Source organism: Dipteris shenzhenensis, chromosome 8 (assembly GCF_047967505.1).
Source record: "Dipteris shenzhenensis isolate YYH24624 ecotype China chromosome 8, Dip_SZ_1.0, whole genome shotgun sequence".
NCBI classification, from domain to species: Eukaryota; Viridiplantae; Streptophyta; class Polypodiopsida; order Gleicheniales; family Dipteridaceae; genus Dipteris; species Dipteris shenzhenensis.
Window position 1 is genome coordinate 49,260,368 of NC_141603.1, and position 22,008 is coordinate 49,282,375.

General features: G+C 44.5%; 1 protein-coding gene across 1 annotated transcript in view; it reads left to right on the forward strand.

Moving 5' to 3' along the window:
• Positions 1-22,008, forward strand: part of LOC147899620 (Zn-dependent exopeptidases superfamily protein) — a 221,303-nt gene that overhangs the window by 120,337 nt on the left and 78,958 nt on the right. The window contains exon 10 of the mRNA XM_087378001.1: positions 4,361-4,470. Within this exon, the coding sequence (XP_087234127.1) occupies positions 4,361-4,470 (110 nt within the window). The remainder of the gene's footprint in view (positions 1-4,360; positions 4,471-22,008) is intronic.

Genomic DNA, 22,008 nt, shown 5'->3' on the forward strand with positions numbered 1-22,008 from the left:
GGGTGACCCAAACTCTGCCCGAATGATTTGGTGAGGGACAGATGGCTTACCACGGATCATTCGTGATAACATGAGAACCTATAGCTGCTCCACCCTGGCCCACTCTGTATTCGACAAATCTGGCCCTAGCATGGGCTGCCATACATCCCTGCAGGGCAGACCAAGGAGTCAAAAAGCAACCCTTTGGTCCGTGGATCCTGAAAATTAGAGCGGAAGCACTGTCTCTCTAGTCTAGCCAATAAAGCATATACGTTGCTCACGCGCGCCTACATCTCGCGGGTCTCATGGTGAAGGTGGGTTTTGGAAAAGACGACCCCCAGATAAGTTTATGATGAAACTACCTCAACAGGTTACCCATCAAATGTGAAATGCTGATCACGCATGACGACTCAAGATGTATTGAAGATCATAACCTTGGTTTTACCCAAGTTGACCTTTAAATCATGAGACTCACAAAAGGACTGTAGTGCGTCCAGGTGTCTCTAGAGCCCCTTTGCTGAGGAAGACAAGAGAGCCACGTCATTTGCATAAAGTAATATCCGGATCAGTGTGCTCGCGAGAGAGCAGCCTACCCCACCCTGTTTCTGCATCACTGTATCGAGCTCGTCGATGTAGAGGCCAAACAAGGTAGGTGATAATGGGCACCCTTGTTTGACCCCGATAGTGCTCATGATTTGGTCTATCCATCTAGATCCTGTCCGGACTCTGCTTGAAACTCGCTCATAAAGTTCCACGACAGCCCAAATGATCTCCTGGTCGTAACCCAGATCCTATAGGCGTCGTATGAGGCGGGCTCTCGGAACGGTATCAAATGCCTTGCGGAAATTCTCAAAGCAACAGTAAACCCTAGGCTTCCGTACCCTCGCCTCCTCGATGATACATCTGAGCGCGAGAATGTGGTCTATGGTCCCATGATCCTGCCTGAAACCGGCATGTCCCGCTGCTCTGAGTCCTCGACACTTTGCAAATCTGCTGACCTCAGAATCAAGTACTGATGCATAAATATTGGACATGACATGTCCAATCATGATGGTCTTGTAGTTCTCCGGGCTCATGGGATCCCTTGCCTTGTGGATGGGTGAGATAGTGTTGATGGTCCAGGTGCGTGGAAACCCCAAGCAAATGGCTTCATTAAATAGCTTGGCTAAGATCGGGGCTAGGAGGTTAATCCCATATCCAATGAACTCAGTACATAGTCCCTCATGATCCTTCACTCGCATTATGAAGTGGGTGTCATAATCGAAGAGAAAACTGTAGGGGGAGAAGAAGGGAGAGATGGAAGAAATGGTGTCAGTGACAACCCCTCTATCCTAGGGGAGGGTGGGGCAATCAATGTCATGGGTAGGATATATCAGAGCCAGTAGCTGTAACAGTAGAGCCTATGGGTGGAAGTGGAGCTGAAAGTGGAGTTGGAATTGAAACTAGAGCTGACGCTGAGGCTGAAGCTGAGGCTGGCGCTGAGGCTGAGTATGAGGATGTATCTGATGTAGCAGAGACCGAAGCTAAGACTGAAGCTGAAGCTGAGGTGAGGCTGTGGCTGAAGCTGAGGCGGAAGTGGGCCCCGCCTTTGCTTTGCTGTCTACTCCAAGTCCACTTTGGTTGTATCGTGTGTGTGTTTTTTCTTGGCGGCTTTATCTGTATCCTTGCCACCTTTTCCCATTTCGTTTGATTGACCCGTGTTCGGTGCAGGTCTTAGTGTAGGAGCGGGAGCGAGAACATGAGCTCCCTCCCCATGATGGGGGGTACCCCCAGGGGGGTTGAAAAGAGGCTGAGGGGTGGCGGGGGGGCTGTAGGTAGGCTGAGAGTAGGCGGGGGGGCTAGTAGGGAAGGGGGGGCTGGCTGGAGAGCAAGCGGGGGTGGCTGAGGGGTCGAGGGAGTGGCTGAGGGGTCGCAAGGGGGTGGATGAGGTATGTCGGGGAGCAGAGGGGTGGCGGGTGGCTGGAGTGGAGGAGGTGGAGTAGAAGGGTAGGAGGGGGCTGCAGCAGGCGGGAGGGAGCTGCAGCAGGCGGGGGGGAGGTGCAAAAGCGGGGGAGAGAAGGCGAGCAGGAGCGGAGGGACGGAGGAGGCAGCGGGCAGAAGGGCTACGGGTGGTGGGGGCGGGGCTAGGTGGGACTAGGTGGGGCTAGGCGAGGAGGGAGCTAGGTCGGCGGCGAGGCTAGGCAAGGAGGGAAGGAGCTAGGGTGGTGAGGCTAGACGGGGAAGGAGGGAGCTGCGAGCGTAGAGGGAGCTGCAGGCGGGCGGAGGGAGCTACAGGCGGAGGGAGCTGCAGCAAGCGGTGTTGCAAGTGGAGGGGGAGCAGCAGGTGGGCGGAGGGGTTGCAGGCAGAGAGGAGGGGGCGCATGCCATCATAGGTCATTTGCTGTGAGCAAGTCAAAATGGAATGAAGTTAACGATATGGACATACCATGTATCGATAATTCATATCTACAAAGGTTGGAATGTCACCATCATGTAAATATCCTAAGTCAAAGTACAGTTGACCATTTATTTGATCATAATTAAAGAGTTTTCATATGTATTAATTATGGTCAAAGAGTTCTTTTAATGGTCAGAGAATTGACTACGGTCAAAGATACTTGACTCTGGTCAAGTAACTCTGGTCAAGTAAGCCTGACTTCGGTCAGGAAGACTTGGTTTATTACCAAGAGGGTTAACTGCGGTTAACCAGAGAACTACAGAGTTGACTACGGTCAGAGAGTGTTGACTTCAGTCAACGAAACTTGGCATGCGCCAAGAGGGTTAACCACGGTTAACCAAGTTGTGCCAACTTCGGTTGGAGAGTTGTGCCAACTTCGGTTGGAGAGACTTGACTATAATCAAGGCGCCTCGACCCTTGGTTAAAGCTCCTTAATTATGATCAAGAGCGTTGACTTCGGTCAACCAAAGAATAAATATATATTTTTATATTTGTTATGTGTGCACATGTGTTCAGTGGGGACGCCCACCGTGACTAGAATTAGTCCACAGTGTGTTATTTGCATGCAAAGCGGTAACAATTAATGGGTGCCATGGTGGTGCGCTTTAATTAATTGTTGCAGGTACTAGGAAGAGTTATTTTTCCTAAGCGCAATTGAGCCTAACAAGAGCCTAGGAGGCGGTTCGCGTGACCAAGTGCTTTGAAGACTCCAAAGTTGCCCTTAGTGGCATGTATTTAGGAAAGTAAAGTAGAATTTCACGAGTGGCTTGTTGCCAAGAAAGGGAGCCTAAGAGCTCATGTAATGATTCATTTCACGTTTTGGGATATGTATGAACAGCTCTACGCTGAACTCTTGTACTAAGTTCTCTTTTCTGTCTGATGAATAAAAACCTTCGGGGGGGTCCAGCCCGATTGTTGTCTTGGGCCCTAGTATATCTGTAGAGAGAGGGGGAGAGAGGGAGAGCATTTGAGAGTGTTTCCTTGCTGTAATTTATGAGCTGTTGTAAGATTACACAAGCAGGAAGGTTGAGAACCAGCGAGACGTTTACATGGAGCCCTTTAAAAAGTTAAAGGTGTTAATGAAGGCTTCCGCCTTCATACATGTGATGATTTTGGATGTCTCCCTACTTATCTTTGAAGGCTTCTGGGGATCTATCAATCTTAAATAAGAGTCCTTTCTAGAGGAATATAAGACTTGTCATGACTCATGAATTAAAGCACAGCGATTGGAGGAAAAAAATCATACAGTAGGTACTAGGAGGGCCAAATTATGCCTCAGTTATAACTCTTTCATTTGAGACAACAGGGACCTTTATCTTTGGAGGATGATAAAATACTAATAAGTGGCACAACCTTCAGGGGTTTACTCTAAATGCTAACAAAAATCAAACCATTCCCTTTTTTGTGTGGAAAGAGACACTATGGAAGTTATTTTCTGGTTTCATCACTTTGGGACGTGTTACACATGCCATTGCGGTGTTAAAACGTGGTGGGGATCCATACTGGAAAGAGAATATCTTATGAGTTTGGAGAGAGAGTCTTTGCAGCGTGTGGAACAGATACACATGTACTTCGAGAAAGGAAGGGAAAGAAGAATCATGAGAGTCTAATGCAAAACCAAAAGAGTCCCTATTGCTTCTGTGAAAGTAAGAAAGAGTTGCACTGAGCTCAAATCGTCATAGAAAATGCAGGATTGAGAAGCTATGAGTCTTTTGAAATTTGGCTAAAAGACAGGCCATGTAATATTTATAAGCTGCCAAAGATGGACTGTCTCGGTTTCTTATGAGTGGCAGAATTTGGTCAGGTTGTAATGAAGTGCAACACAAGCTGCTTCATGTTTGTGTATGGATGTATCTCAGTTTAGGGTGCCTCTTCGGTGGCACTTGATGGCTACAGCGTATCATGTATTCAGCAAATAATAGTTGTTTTTTTTGCTGTATGCAGGAATCCAGGCGCTACTCCTGATTGGCTTGGAAATGTAGTAGTGGGAGTCATGGTAGCGGGGGTGATATGTCTCTTTCTAATCTACCTTTTCCCATACGTTCATCGCTCAGGTAAGAAAGTTAGAATTAAGAATCATATTTTGTTCATATAGGATATATGGGGAATAAACGTGCATCGCTCAGGTAAGAAAGTCAGAATTAAGAATTGTATTTTGTTCATATAGGATATGTGGGGAATAATATTTACAGTGCATGCTTAATGATGCCTGCTAAGCATAATTTCAAGCAAGGACAACGCCTTTCAAGAAAATATATCAGAGTTTTGTGTCTTTAGAGCGTTGCAAAAACTTTAGCAGTCTAATTTCCTATTTGATTAATCCAGGAATAGAGAATAGGGCCATTAAGGTCATGAAAGAAAGCTGTGATCGAGTGAAATCCATGGTCGGTTGCAAATGCTTGCACGTGGTCTTTTTTAGACCTGTTTCAATGTGAAATCATAGCAAGTGCTAGTTTAATCAATTCCACAATGTCTGTTCACTTTCATCTTCATGAGATGAATACATTCTACTTTCTGCACTAAATAGGCAAAGGTGGTGTCCTCGTACCTCATAGTACATGGGGCATCTGAATTAAAGTGCTCCTCTCGTGCATGTCGCAGAAGGTGCAGATCCACCCCTCATTTGGGATGCCCATAGTCAGTGAGAGGACATCCAGAACTCCCAACTGAGATCCTCAAGGCATGTGGAAGATGCATCTGGGTATAGCGGGGGGTATCGATAAAACTCTTCTTTGAGATCCATGGGTAATGATCTCAGAAAAAGCTGAGTTTTATCAAAAGCTCGTGGGGTGCTAGCCAAGTCCTGTATGTGTGGAGCTGTTTGATGTCACCTTATGATAGGTTAGCAGGATGGGATTGGGCCTCAGGCTGTACTGAACGGTTGCAATATGTCCATATGGAGACCCGGGCTTGTGACACATTTGCATGTCTTTGCGTATCTACTTCTTTGACCTACCTTGGTTGCTAGTGCCATAGAGAAAGTCGAGGCTAAGGTGAGGGCCATCCAAGGTAGCTTGCTGAGTCCTGATGTCATGGTGCCAAATTCCCCGACTCTACTACGGAGGTACACGACCATCTGAAGGGCTGCATCAAGCTGTGAGGGAGTAGTTCAGCAAGATATGGTGTGGGACTGATTACTTGCTACAGATCATCCGTGCAAGAAGTAAAACTTGTAGTCTCTCCACTCGGGACCAATTTGCCTTTGATAGATCTGGGCTCCAAAAGAGGATGCCATACAACACAGCTAGACGAGAAGGCAATCAAAGAGAAGAGACTTGGTCATAGGCTTCTGAATGGGACTAGAAACACCGATGCTTAAGTCTAGAAAGTGCAGCATACTCTTTGTTCAATCGGGCTTGCATAGCTCATCTCATCACAAAGTTCAGGCTTGAAAAGAGAACTCCCAGGTACATATAAGATGCAACAACCTGCACTGGTCCCTCGTCGAAAGTGAAATGCTCTCAGTGGGCAGGTGCCCAAGACGTGTTGAAGACCATAACCTTGGTTTTCTCAAGGTTGACCTTTAGATCTTGTGTCTCACAAAAAGTTTGAAGTGCATCCTAATGTTAGTGGAGTAGAGAAGGCAATATCATCTGCATATAGGAGAATCGGGACCGGTGATCCAGATAACAGTGAGCACTTGGGTATCCTTGAAGCAGATGACCGGGTGCTGATCTCTATTGGGGTCACACCGTACACACCAAGACCCCTCAATCCCCTGGAGGTCACAAAGTGGTGACATTTTTGAGGGCGGAGGGAGTGTAGGGGATCTCACATACTCTGATGTTAAGAGCCTTATTGGCTATTTACTTAATTAGGGTGGCTAAAATTGTTGCCTTTCTAGGCTCTCGTTTCACTATTCTCCTCGATGGTGACTACATTGTGGTCGTGCACTCAGCTCAGCCGTACCACTCCTTGGAGTCGTGTCCACATGTCACTAACGGTTCGCTACTGCCTTCTGGAGATGAGTAGCCTCGTCTAAATCGTCAAGACATCACATTTGAGGATGTCAATTTGTTGCTCGTGCTTGGCCTCTGGAGCTCAAAGATGGTGTATCTCCGTAAGGAGCTGGTATAACATGTCTAGGGAGGTGAAGATTGCAATATTGGTATGTGTAAAGGAGGGGAGGAGTGGAGTGGAGGACGGAGGGTGAGTTGGAGAAAGTCTGGCAGCAATGGATAAAAGAGTCTGGTAGGACATGGGGATATGAGGGGAGACAATGCATTGCGTAAGAGGTTCACGGATTGAGGTGAGGAGGAAGCTATGATCAAGCCCTGGGACTGGAGGGTCGCATTAGTTTCTTGGGTAGTGATGTGGTTTATCTAGTGGAGAATGAGATAGTACCATCCTTGTACAAGGCTCTTCGGCTACACGCTCTACACAAGAGTTACTATTGCAACAGAAGACGACCCTAACTCCCTAGGCTTAATGACCTTATATTCAATAATTTTGATTGTGCATGGTGGGTACAATCCACCTGCTTTACAACCATTCGCACCCACTTGCCGTTATAAGTGTAGGTACCACTAATTGGGTGTTGAGACATCCTTGATACTCTTGGCATGGCAACTGAATCTTCAGTCAATTGCAGCCCTTGCCATCTAAGAAGGTTGGGCTCAGTGAGACTTGTGCGAAGGGTCGCATCCCTTTGCCTTGTCTTTCAATTTGCACTTGGGCCGAGTTGGTGCTTGCTAGTCTGCTTGCCATTCACCATTCGTCCTTTGCTGTTGAAACCCTATAGCTTCGCATGCCGGGTTCAACAATCACGATGCTACGTAGACAAGAATACATTTTCTCTTCAAAGGAGCTTGGAGACTTTCCAAAAGATCCTCCATGAGGCTGCATACACACGCTTCCCTCTCTGAGGGACTAATAGGGTGTGCCATATCTTTCCATGCAATCAATGGTATGACCAAGTCTACAAGGATGGCAATCAAAGAATAAAAATTGCACAATTAGTAGAGGAGAGGCAATCTGCAAAGAAAAATTTTTTTGTGTCATTAAGAAGTGTAGATACGAGATTGAGCACAATGAGATGGAGAGGCAAGAACTAGCACAACAGGAAAAATGTTTTTGGAATAACTTCGAGCCCCTAGGGACATGATTAGGAAGGTGTCATGGACTCTGATGTCATGATAGCCACACCAAATCATTTTAGAGAACGAAGATGAGCCAAACATGCCAGGGTAAGACCCACCACTATTGATAGTCATTAAGAAGTGAAGATATGAGATTGAGCACAATGAGATGGGGAGGCAAGAACTAGCACAACAGGAAAAATGTTTTTGGAATAACTTCGAGCCCCTAGGGACATGATTAGGAAGGCGTCATTGACTCTGATGTCATGATAGCCACACCAAATCATTTTAGAGAACGAAGATGAGCCAAACATGCCAGGGTAAGACCCACCACTATTGATAGTTTCTTCACAGTTGAGGGCATTGAGGCAAGACTTTGCAAGGTTTGCAATGTCAGGCAATCGACCTTCAAAATATACAGGTAAAATGGATTAAATGGGCAAGTCCAGAGGCAGCTAAGTAGACACACAATGTGCTGAATGCAGAAGCAATACATAAGTTCCCAAAAGATCGGACAAGCAACTGGATCAAGCCCTTATACAAAGGGGGGGATATAGGAAATCCTGGAAACTATGCGACAATCATGGTCGGATCCATCCTTACTAAGCTCTACGACGGAACCATTCTCAAAACTAAAATCACCAACTGGGCAGAAAACCAAGCAAGAGAACAAAAGGGCAGGCTGGATTTCGAAAGGTTCACAGCACAACCGATCACTTGGGTACTCATGGAAGAGAGCCAGAGCCTATGTGCTACTTTGTAGATTCTTGTATCACCTTTGAGAATCACCAACTGGGCACAAAACCAAGGCAAGAGAACAAAAGGGGAGGCTGAATTCTGAAAGGTTCACAGCAGAAGTGATCACCTGGTCACAGTGAGGGTACTTGTGGAAGAGAGCCAGAGCCTGATGTGCTGCTTTGTAGATTCCCGTATCACCTTTGACATGGTACCCAAGCAACTCTGGCAGAGAATGCAAGGCATTGCAATCACCCCAGAAAACATGCACATTATTCACAGACTATATGAGCAGTTTTCAAAATCCTTCTCCAGTGACATTGGGGTCACGTAGGACTGCCCCCTCTCCTCCAAACTGTTTGGTTGTGCATTGACCAGCTCGTATCAAGGCTGTATCCATGGTCTACATACGTGCATTCAGATCCTCTATTTGCTGCTATATGCAAACGATGTGGTTTTGCTGCCAAAAAACACAGCAGATGCCCAACTTCCTATAGTCTTCTGCCCTATCAGTGAACTATAGGTCAACATGGAGAGTATAAAAGTTATGCTGGTCAAAACTCACAGAGAGACCCCACGATATCATATACTGGTGAAGCACCTTGATGCAGTCAAATCCTTCAGATACTTGGGCATTGAGGTACCGGTGTTAGAATTATTGATATATTCTAGGCAGTGACCAATGTAATCCATAAGTGAGTTAGGGGCACTTTTCCCTCACTAGAGGTTTCCCCCCTAACCACAGTTAGTGGGTTAGTGTGGTTTTTTCACTTAGACAAAACCATCTCCTCACTTGTAGTCACTCAATCTTATCTATTCTAGCTCAACGGTTTGCTCTCTGCTCTCTTACTTGCTTCGTGCTCCCACTTTCAACATTTGGTATCAAAGCCTCGTTGAGCTCCTGTGCCTCCAGCCCAAGCTCCTGACGTCCGTGCCTGCTCCTCCTGCTGCAGCTCGTCTGTACACTTCTTGCTCCAGCGCCGCACAACAGCTCGTCCGTACGGATTTCGTTCGTACAATCCGTACGTCGCTGGGAGTCCGTATGCCTATACACCGCCGACTGCCCGTACAAGCATGCTGTCCTCGTCTGTACTGTACGTGGAAGCCATACTTGCACCGCACTGCACAGCTCCCTCCGTACATCGTACAAGCCATACACGCTACATCCCGCCAGTTCCACGCATTCGTTGTACAAGCCGCACATCCGCACATGTGCTGTACACTTCGTACTGTCAGTTCCGTACATTGTGCAAGTGTCTGTACTTTGTGCAGTTTTCGGTCTTCTTGCAGGATTACTTTGAAGACACCTTCGTTTGCAGGTTCTTCTCTTTGTAGAGAAATTGGGGCTTTTCTTTTTTTTGTCAAAGAGAAATTGGGGCTTTTGAGTTCTTTGCAGGCACATTGCATTATTTGGAGTGCTTTTGTGCAATGTTTGGTCAGACATTGCAAGCAGATTGCAGTTTGTCCAAAAATTTAAGGGTTTTGCAGTCAAAGTGTAATTTTGGCAACATTTGGGGCTTTTGGTCAATTTGCCCCCTTTCAGTTGCCATTTCTTGCAGGGATTTGGGGCTTTTGCATTTTGGATGCAATTTAGTAGTGGACAGATAATTTGGGAGCTTTTCAAGCAATTTTGGACTCAGTTGGAGTCACATTGTAGACGTTTGCCATTTTTTGCAGATAGATTTTGCAGATTTTGGGCATTTGCAGAGCATTTTGGTGCATTTTAAGCCTTTGATAGGCTGTGACAGAAAATTGTCATTTTGGGCATATTTTTTGTAGACTTTGGTTGTGCATTTTACATCCCAGGAAGGGATTTCACTTGTCTAGTTTGCTGCATTTTTGAATTGTCTGGCAGATATGGCTCAGAACAATCCCAATGAGGTCTTTGGAGTCCTCACACAGGAGGATAAGTTGGATGGCACCAACTACTCCTTGTGGAGCTTTATGTCATTTTGGGCAGATTTTTTGCAGACTTTGGTTGTGCATTTTACATCCCTTTGGTTGTGCATTTTACATACCAGGAAGGGATTTCACTTGTCTAGTTTGCTGCATTTTTGAATTGTCTGGTAGATATGGCTCAGAACAATCCCAATGAGGTCTTTGGAGTCCTCACATAGGAGGATAAGTTGGATGGCACCAACTACTCCTTGTGGAGCTTTATGGTGTGCAACATCTTATTTGGCAGACATCTATGGGATTATGTCAATGGAGATGAGACAAGGCCAGAAACTGTGGCTACACGTGTCACTCTTACAAGTGGAGGCAGGGGTAGAGGTCAAGGTGCAGGGTAAGTGGTAGGAGCAGCAACAGCTGCTGCTTTGGTGGCTCCCACCCCGGAACAGAAAAGGTGGGATTCATGTGATGCACAAGCTCTTTCAGTCATTTCCCTTTCTGTCAAAAGGTTTATCATTCCTCACATTTGGTCTTGCAAGACCTCAAAGGCAGCTTGGGATATTTTAGAGAGCATGTTTGCAGCCAGAAATGATGGCCGAGTCTCATCCCTGAAGAGAGAGCTATCTCATACACATATGGATGAGGGTGATTCCATGATTGCTCACCTCACCAAGCTTCAGGATTTGAGGGAACAATTGCTGAATATAGATGAGATCATTCCAGATTCAGAGATGATTACCACCACTCTGAATTATCTTCCTAAGTTCTATCTCGGTTTTCATACCTCATTGAATTTGTCATTGAGGGGGGGTTGCAATCCTCTTTCTTTTCACGAGTTGGTAGGACTCTGGTTGCAGGAAGAGCAAACAAGAAAGAACATGGCCATACGGGCTGGCAAGCATGCCATGCTTTCAAAGTTCAGGCAAAGGGCAGCAAAAGCAACATGGAAATCAGCCCACACACCAGCATAAAGCTGATTCCAGACAGCCCTTTCATAAGGCTAAAGGTGATGTAGAAAAGCCAAAGAGGAAGGGCATCTGTCACTATTGCAAGAAGCCGGGTCACTACATTGGTGAATGCAAGAAAAGAATAGCAAAGGAGAAGAAAAAAGATTCCGGTATGGCTGTCTCAGATGCATCAGCTCATGCACATGAAGGAGGGGATGTTACAGCCAACTTTGTGGAAGAGGATTATGTCTTTTTGTCTTGCATTTCAGATTTTCCAGTGGCTGGTCCAGATACTACAGCCACTCCTGAGGATGACTCATATGCTTTCCTGACTTGCAGCTATGACCCTTCGAATGATGCATGCTCTTTCAGTGTGAATGAGACACTGAACACATGGTATTTTGATAGTGGTGCATCCAAGCATATCACTTCAAGGAAGAGTCTTTTTGCATCTCTACATGCAGCACCCGCTAAAAAGAAGGTGACAAGTGCAAACAATTTTTCTTATTCAGTGTGTGGAGTGGGTGACATCATACTTACCTCCACGGATGGCACAGATTTCAGAATTAGTGATGTTCTTTATGTGCCAAGTATAAAGAAGAATTCACTTTCAATGTCCTCTCTCAATCAAGGAGGATTTCAGGTCATCTTTGATGATGCTAAGTGTGCAGTCCGAGACAAAGAGAACGATTATGCTTTGATGTCGTCTGGCACTTTATATCGGGGTCTTTTTCAGCTTGATAATTATGAGAAAAGATCCGATCTTGCACTTGCAGTAAGCACTCTCGTTGTTGCTATGCAGAATGCGGAGATATGGCATGCCAGATATGGACACATGAACTATGGCAGCTTGATGACACTTCAGAAGCATGCTATGGTTGATGCATTGCCTCCTTTTGAGTCATCTCCTCCTCATGCCTGTGAGGGATGCATCCTTGGTAAGATGCATAGATTTCCCTTTAAAAAGGATGGTGTAGTATGAGCTACTCGTAAATTACAGCTCATACATAGTGATGTCTACGGTCCCATGAGGACACCTGCTTTTGGTGGTTATCTATATTATGTCACATTTATAGATGACTACACAAATTATACTTGGGTCTATGGCTTGAAGAAAAAATCCGATGTGTTTATGCATTTCAAACACTTTGTGGCCATGGTTGAAAATAAGATAGGACTTAAGGTACAAACACTTCGCACTGACAGAGGAGGGGAGCATATGTCTCATGAATTTGAGGCATTTTTTAAGGAGAAAAGCATCACACATCAGCTTACAGTGAGACTTACCCCGCAACAAAATGGCAAAGCTGATCGGAAGAATAGAATTCTCTTGGAGATGGATAGATGCATGCTCACTAGCAAGACGTTGCCTCTCAGATTTTGGCTCGAAGGCCTCATGTGTGCCAATTATGTTTTGAATCGGGCTCCCACAAAGGCTTTGAAGACAATCACTCCCTATGAGGCTTTGCATGAGATTCCTTTCGTGTTTTCAGATGTGTTGCATATGCCCACGTGCCTGAGGAGTTTCGAGATAAGTTGTCTGATAAAGCACTTAAGTGTATCTTTGTTGGGTATAGTGCACAAAGCAAAGGCTATCGTCTCTACAATCCTGTCACACGCAAGATTTTTGTGAGTAGGGTATGTCATTTTTCCAGAGAATTCAGCTCATACACATGCTGAATTCACTATTCCAACTTCTTCAGATGAGGCTTTTGAGGGGTTGCTTCCTGTAGCTTTTGGTTCCCCAAGTGATGCTCATGCTGAAAATCAGAATTTACAGCAACCTCCACCTGCTCCACATGCCTCGATTTAGCCACATGCTGATTTTGTTCCCCCCCAGGCAGTGGATGATGTTGTTAGGCAAGAGAGTCAAGAGATACATTCAGCAAAAACAGTTCCGAATTGGTTGCTACAGATTCTCAGGGAGAGCAGACTTGAGGCACCTTTGCCTAGGAGGACTCGTAGTGCGGTAAGGCACGTAGGGGGGGCTCTTTTTGTTGAGTCAGCTTACGCATGTACTCTTCTTGATGAAGAAGAACCTGACACTTTTGACGAAGCCAAGGATAATGTGCACTGGATGAATGCCATGCACAATGAATTGCAGTCCATTGAGAAAAATTAGACTTGGGATGTTGTGGATTTACTTTTAGGAAAGCATGCCGTTGGTACCAAATGGGTTTTCAAAGTAAAAAGGTAGCCAGATGGGTCTATTGAAAGGTTCAAGGCACGGCTGGTTGCCAAAGGGTATGCACCAAAAAAGGGCATAGATTATGAGGAGACTTTTGCTCCTACATCTCGGATGACCACCATCAGATCAGTTATTGCCATGGCTGCAAATTTTGTTTGGAATGTCCATCAGTTGGACATAAAAACAGCTTTCTGAATGGGGACTTGCAGGAAGAGGTTTATGTCAATTAACCTCCTGGCTTTGAACTCTCGGGCAATGCACTTCAAGTTTGCAAGTTGAGTAAAGCTTTATATGGACTGAAATAGCTGAGTAAAGCTTTATACGGACTGAAACAAGCCCCATGTGCATGGTATGCCAAGATTGATGCCTTTCTGGCAAGTAAGGGGTTAGCACCCTCTACACAAAGCTTGCATTTCTTGGCTGAGCAAGAAACAATCTACTGTGGCTACTTCCTCATGTGAAGCTGAGTATAGGGCAGCTTTCACATCGACAGTTGAATGTGTTTGGCTGCGTCGTTTGTTTGCTGATCTTCATCTCTTATTGGAGGGTCCTTCTCCAATTCTCACTGATAGTTAGAGTGCTATAGCAGTGGCAAAGAATCATGTGTTTCATGCTTGCACGAAGCACATTGAGGTTCATTATCTTTATGTTAGAGAGAAGTTGCATGCAGGGGAGATTATTATGATCTATGTGTCAACACACGATAATGTTGCAGACATCTTCACCAAGGCACTTCCACGTGAGAAGTTTGAGGCATTTCGCAGTGCCCTAAACTTATCTGCTTTTGGTGATTCATCACTTCCTTGTATATCATCACATTGGCACTGCAGGGGGGTGTTAGAATTATTGGTATATTCTAGGCAGTGACCAATGTAATCCATAAATGAGTTAGGGACACTTTTCCCTCACTAGAGGTTTTGTTAGAAAACGTGGTGAGAGGAAAGGAGAGCAAATCATGCACAAGATGGAACACACCATTGAGGCTTAGAACTGATGTTGATTGTTGATCCATAAGCGAGTACAAGGACCTCATTTAATGGTTGGGCAGCCTTATCTTCTCACAGACCTAACACTAGGAGGTGGCGGTAATTGCTCACCTACTAGACATATTCACACCAACACAACTGTAGGATACCCTAGGACACACTCACACTTGTCTTCATGTTCTAACACCCCCCCATGAAGGAAAGGTGAGTGACTATTGGAATGGAACCAAGAGAACATGACAATGATGGAGTGTACTACTCTGTGCAATGTCAGAACTAGACATGGCTGCCATGCCAACTCAGAGGCTGAAGTTTGAGCATGGTTCAGAGGTCGTACTAAGCACTGTCATGGCTTTACGTCCCAACATAACTCAGAGGCTCATGTCTCAACATGGATGCATGACCAACTCAGAGGTCAAGGAAACCAATGCACCAACATCCTAGAACTCGTATGCCAAGCCTGATAAAAAGACCCATCAAAGACAATACATGGCTCCCACAGTACATCCCCCTCCTGACAATCCAAGGCTAAGAACCTTATTTGACTCAATGACACTCAATAACACTTCATTACATTCATTTTGGGGGACAACCTGGGTAGAGGACCCAAATACGCAAAGGACCCAAATACCCAAAGTCAATAAAATAAATAATTGTAGATCTCTCAGGAGGAGAGATGTTCCCCAAGTAGTTGCTTGCACAAATGTGCGCATCCTCTGTGTCGATGAAGTATGTCGATGAAGAACATGGTAGGAATGCCCCTGAAGATATGTGCCCCTGAAGATATGTCGGTGAAGTCCATGGGAGAAGCTGTGTGAGGTAGTCAGACCTTGGCTCTCAAAATGTTGAGTTGAGAGTTACTAATAATAGGTAGAAGTCCTAAGGTTTAGGAAATTTTGCTGAATTTACCAAAACCCCCAAATTTATGTATAAATTAGGAACAATTTCACACTGATTTTAGGAGATCCCTAAATATTTACATGATACAGGATTCAATTCTGATTAAGGAGAAAACAAGAAAAGCCCCAATCTCAGCATGACCTGAGCAAATCTGATACTGGAAGAATGGAAGATGATTGGCTTAATGAATGCTCATTCTGCCCTGATTTGCTGCATGTGCTGCCAATTCACATCTCGATGCTCTCTTCCTTCTGCACACATACACATGCTTTTGATTGGATAGAACCCAACTCTCAATATGAAAGCCCAGATTGCCTGGCTAGCTGGGGATGCATGAAGAGCTAGAATCTGCTCCTGAACTTGGACAAAATAAAGGCGTTTCTTCACAGGCCCAAATTGTGTCCCAAAGTGACCCGACAGGCACTATATTGTAGCTGCTTTGAAATAATTGTTGTAAGCTTTTGCGTTGGATTGCTTACCAATGATGCTCGAACGTTTCAGAAAAGAGGTGATCACCCAGAATAAAGTCAGGTTGATACGGAGCAGCTTCAAGTGTAGATGAGAGACTCCGACTAGGACTATGCCAAATCTCCCTTGCGAATGGAAGTGTACGACTGTTTCTACCTTACTAAATCTGACGAACATGAACGTGAGGAGAGCCTAATACAATTGGGAAGTCTCTGCAGGTCAGCTAATCACCAATAATCTCCTGTCCGTGCAGACCAGGAATGTGCATCTCGTGAGGGCGGTGAGCACCGGGCGGTGACATGCTCATAAAGTTGGAGTCAGGTCGACGATTATAAACAGCTGCAATAGTTTGTTGTTCAGAAGCAGCGTGGCATGTATCTCCAGCTAAAAGTCAGCAGGAAGCAGTAACACATCTTCAGGAAGGCATCAACGAGGCTGTCAAGAAAGCAAGTCTCTAGCAACCTCGTTCAAAGATTGTTGCATACACGGCAGTAGAAAATGAAGCAGGGTCAACACTGTAGAATCCAGTGTGAAGGCCATGCAAGACAAGAGCGATGAAGCACGAGCATGGCAGGCACTTGATCAGAGGCGTGCAGATTCAGAAAGATAGGAGCTTTCCTATGCTGGTGTCGACCTTAGAGAAATGGTGAGAGGCAACTCATAGCAGAAATGAGTCAGCATGGTGGGCAGGTTTGGTTCGTCCAGGGTGAGAGAAGATGAAGGATCAAGAGCACTAGCTCTGATACCATGTTAGAAAACGTGGTGAGAAGGAAGAAGAGCAAATCATGCACAAGATGGAACACACCATTGAGGCTCAGAAGTGATGTTGATTGTTGATCCATAAGCAAGTACAAGGACCTCATTTATAGGCTGGGCAGCCTTATCTTCTCACAAACCTAACACTAGGAGGTGGCACTAATTGCTCACCTACTAGACACAAGCACACCCACACAACTGTAGGATACCCTAGGACTCTAGGACACACTCACACTTGACTTCATGTTCTAACAGTTTTTCCCCCTAACCATAGTTAGTGGGTTAGTGTGGTTTTGTCACTTAGACAAAACCACTTCCTCACTTGTAGTCACTCAATCTTATCTATTCCAGTTCAACGTTTTGCTCTTTGCTCTCTTGCTTGCTTCTTGCTCCCATTTTCAACAACCGGGTGATCATAAATGGGCCACTTGTGCTGACATGCTCTTGGAGGGAGGTTGGAGAAACTACTATGCTTTCAAGAACAAATGTAGGCAAGCTGACATTTGGTGCTAGAAGCTTAAGAAACGCCTCTTTGATGCTTTAATCATGCTAGTGATGTTATAAAGAGTCAAGGTTTGGGGGGGCAGTCTCTTCGCCTATGAGTGGAATAAAATTGACAAAACTCAAAAGCGATCTCACAAGCTTTTTGGGGCTCAAGGAATCCCATCCTTACTCCATCTTGGTCCTAGAGACGGGTACCATACCCTTGGAGCTCCTTGGCTCCCAGGGAGTGGGCTGCCAATATCCAAAGGCAAGGGTAGTAAGTTGTGAGAGCAAATTATGCATCATGGCAGCCCAAGGTTGAGAATCCTATATAAATTGCATCATCATTTTGCTCTTGTGAGCAAGAATATGTACATAGAGGTTAAGCATATTAAGACCCCCATGCATTTTTGGTGAATAGAGATGCTGCACCGAGAGCTTTTTTTTTGCCATGTTTGGAGTGTCATAAGGTTTCCATAACCATAGACGTGAAAGCTGTAAGATTCCCTTTGCTGAACATGATCAAAGGCAAATAAAACTGTATGTAAGCCATTAAAATGGATTGAACAATCCGTAGGCTGATATGCAATGGCCAAGTGGCAAGTTTCCAATATTCAAGCTTTTTCTTTAGCTTTGCAAGGACAAAATCAGATTGCTGGCGACGAGTAATCATCCAACCTAAAGGATAACCAAGGTGGTGAACCAACTGAGTAGGTTGGACAATTTTGCCTGGCCATAAAATAGAATGACAGTCTGTGAAATGCAGAGGTAGCTTCTTAGATTTCTGAAAATTAACACGAAGACCAGCAGCCAAACCATAGAGAGATAATGCATGCATCAGGGATGATAGAGCCTGCTCAGCACGCACGTACGCACACACACACACACACATACTTTTTTTTGGGGTGAAACTCTTTTATGCCTTATAGAGTCACCATTCCAAAAAAGCATGTGCCCAGGTACATCAAGAGAAGATCTCAATATATGACAAGTATACATCATAATCTAGACTGAGTTTGCAAACAATCATAGAAGGATTCTTGCAAAGAGTGCCTAAAAAGAGAGAAAAGAGCAAAAGTTAGATCACCAAAGACTCCATGATTTCAATCCTTCCATAGAGTCCAGAGCGCCCAATAGCGAATCCAGCTGAAAAATAAATCAAACTCTTGTCTAGCTGGGTGAATCCCAAAAAGCTAGAAAGATTTCCCAAAAGAAGCAATCAGAATCTGGCTCGCAAACATTGCCCAAGGAATCCCAAAAAATCATAGGTGTGGGAGCAATGCCAAAGAAGATGAGGCATTGATTCTTGTGGATCCAAACATCTACAACAAATAGCTCAAGCTATATGTCTGCGCGCCAAAAGCTGCCCAGATGGAAGAACCCCTAGCAAAACTCTCCACAAAAAAACATGTTGTCAAAGAGGGATTTTTGAATGCCAAATTCCTTCGAGTCGTGCGCACGCGAACACACACACACACACACACACTTTTTTTTGGGTGAAAGAAATTTTGCATTAAAAAACATTTACATTCATAGCTGTTCCAGTGTGGAACAACTACTACTCATAAGAAAAAACTGACAACTAAAAGCAGTAAAAGCTGCTCCAGTAAAGAACAGCTAGTACAAAGGAGCTAAACACACTCACAAAACACTTCTAGCTGGATCCACACACACACACACACACACACACACACACACTTTTCTTTTTTGGTAATATCCAGTGCATATATTTATATGATCATAAATTTCCACGATGGGAGGTCTCCGAAATGGAGAGTATCCCAAAGATCAGAAACATAAAAAGAAAAGCTCTATGCAAGAAGCATCCATATCACCCTCATGGCAGGCATCATAGCTGGATCCACACACACACACACACACACACACACACACTTTTTTTTTTTGGTAATATCCAGTGCATATATTTATATGATCATAAATTTCCATGATGGGAGGTCTCCGAAATGGAGAGTATCCCAAAGATCAGAAACATAAAAAGAAAAGCTCTATGCAAGAAGCATCCATATCACCCTCATGGTAGGCATCATATAAGGATTGCCGCAATGAGGCTCGGAAAGATTCATATGACTTGTGAATTTGCTGACCCAAGTATGCCAAATTATGCTCACTCCAGATTGTCCAAAGAGCCCAATATCGCACCCAAGAGAGAAATAGTGAGTATTGAAGCAAAGACTTCATAAATATGCCAAAGAGCGAGAAATGTTTCCCAAATTTGTGACTCGGGAAACGGATTTGAAGATAATCTGAAATTCTCCTGAGGAGGATCTTAGTACACGGGCAGTGCCAAAGCAAATGAATAACAGTCTCTGAAGGAGCGTGACATCTTAAACATGTGGATGGTGCAATGCGACATTTAGCAAGTGTGACCCCCACTGACAATGTACCTGTCATACATCTCCAAAGAAAAAGTCTTTGTTTCAATGGCATTTTACACTTCCATAACATCCTGAGATTCTTCCGCCACCATGAGAGGGGCTTCCTTATACGCCACAGAGAATTAGCATATTGCTGAATCCATGGAGCAGGCTGAAGAAGCCTATAGGCTTTGATGGAGGTTAAGGCAGGAAGAGGAACAGGATGAGTGCATGTAGCAGAGGGTTGCAATTGCCAATCCGTAAGCCTGTCTGTGTCAGCCACAGGAGGAACAGGTAGAAAAGGATGTAATAAATCGGCAATTTTCTTCCATATAGACCTATGATGCATTCCCAATGCATAGGAAGCAACGGCCTGAGGAGAAGATAAGACATATCCCTGATCATCTACCACATCATTTATGTATCTGATTCCCAATTTCATGAGATTTTATGCGCGAACAGGTTCCTGTAAAGTGAGCGGAATGTCAAAGATGGCACTCCAATGAATACTTTCTTTCCTCGTTGAGTTTGTTGCCGAGTAATTATCAGGAGCCCATTTGACCTTAGAAAGTACTTGTTTCCAGTCAAGTATCAGAGCAGTAGAGAAAGGACAGCCAGGTATCTTCCCTACAAATCTGCCAATGACAACCTCCCAATGATCAGTAGTCCAATGACCATAAGCACAAGTCCTCATGTTGACACACATGGATGCTAGCATACAAGTCCATGGCTGTTGTTGGCGGAAAAAAGTATGCAGCATAGTCGCCTTCCTTGCAAGCACATGATATCTTATATTGAGGACATTAAGTCCACCATGCATCCTAGGAGAGCACACCATTTCCATCTTCATCAGTCTCAATGCTTTCACAGCAGTTTTTGTCCTCCATAACATCTCCATAGCTTGAGACATAAAGGCTGAAATATCCCTAGAGGACCAATGCAGCAAAGGCAAATAGAACTGGACATAGGATATTACAATGGACTGCACTATTCTGAGCCTGACATGAAGAGGCCAAGTAGAAATCTTTCAGTATTCCAGTTTATGTTGAAGTCTTTGGAAGATCCATTTTAGCTGCTGCTTCCTGGTGATATGCCATCCTATGGGATATCCCAAATGCCTGACTACATCTTTGGAATGCACCACCTGACCTGGCCAAAGAATTGAATGCCAATCACATTGTTTCAGGGGAAGTAATTTAGATTTGTCAAAATTGACATGCAATCCCGCTGCCAAACCATACAATGAAAGAGTGGTCATAAGCATGTGAACTTCCCGGGGAGAATTCTGTGGCATAAAGAAGGAATCATCAGCATATGCTTGTGCCAAAAAAGATGCAGCCCCATGGATTTTAAGACCGGTCATCTGTCCTGTGTTTGTAAGATGATCAAGATACATCAAAAGGGGATGGGTCGCAATGGCATAGAAGAGAGCACTAAGAGGGCAGCCCTATCTAACTGATCGACCTAATATCCATGACCGAGACAGATGACTCCCAAGAATGCACTGAGAAGTAGAGTCAGAATAAAGCCAGTAAACTGCATTTGCTATCTTGGGACCAAAGCCCAACTTTGTCATGATTTGAGAGATAAAATCCCATTGAACAGTATCAAATGCCTTAGCAATATCCACCTGCAATATAAGGACATCTTGATGCGAATACTTAGCATATTCAATTGCAGTCAAGGCATTGGAAATATTGTCATGGATTTGTCTTCGCGGTACAAATCCATACTGATGAGGATGAAGTCCCGCATCCAGTTACCTGTGAAGCCTATGCACAATCATTTTGGTAATGAGTTTGTAAACTACAGGCATCAAAGTAATAGGCCTCCAATCTGACATATGGTCACACAGATGTTTTTTGGGCACAAGTTTGACTATGCCATGCTTCCAAGAGTGCGGCAACTGATTTTCTTGCAATATCCACCTGCAATATAAGGACATCTTGATGCGAATACTTAGCATATTCAATTGCAGTCAAGGCATTGGAAATATTGTCATGGATTTGTTTTGCGGTACAAATCCATACTGATGAGAATGAAGTCCCGCATCCAGTTACTTGTGAAGCCTATGCACAATCATTTTGGTAATGAGTTTGTAAACTACAGGCATCAAAGTAATAGGCCTCCAATCTGACATATGGTCACACAGATGTTTTTTGGGCACAAGTTTGACTATGCCATGCTTCCAAGAGTGCGGCAACTGATTTTCTTGCCAGGCAACATTGTTCATTTGCAAGAGGACATCTTTCAAATCATCCCAAAAAGAAATATAAAATTACACCGTAAGGCCATCCCAGCTAGGGGACTTGTATTTGCTGAGGTGGAACAATGCATTATCAAGTTCTATGTCAGTTAAAGGTCTCTCCAAGGTAAGAGCATCATCCATTTCCACTATTTCAGAAACATATTGGAGAAATTCAGTCCTCGCATCAGTCATTTGATTTGATGGGGAACCAGGAGCGGAGAACAATTTCTGGAAATAATTTTGGCATTCATCTTGGAGATCAGAGAAAGAGTGCGTTCAAGAGCCATCTAGCTTCCTTACCCTTAGACATGAGTTTTTCTTTCGAGTAGCATGCAGGCCCTGGAAAAAGGCTTTTGATGAGCAGCCCTTATCTATGAGGGGCTTCATTCTTGCTCTAATCTGCCATTTGTGCAATTTCCTATGATCATTAACAGTCAATTTAATCTGAGCATGTGAGGAATCATTTTCTGAATCAGAGAGAGGCCTTAACGGAGAAAATTCAGTCAATTGTTGTGCTGTCCTTTTTGCCCATTTA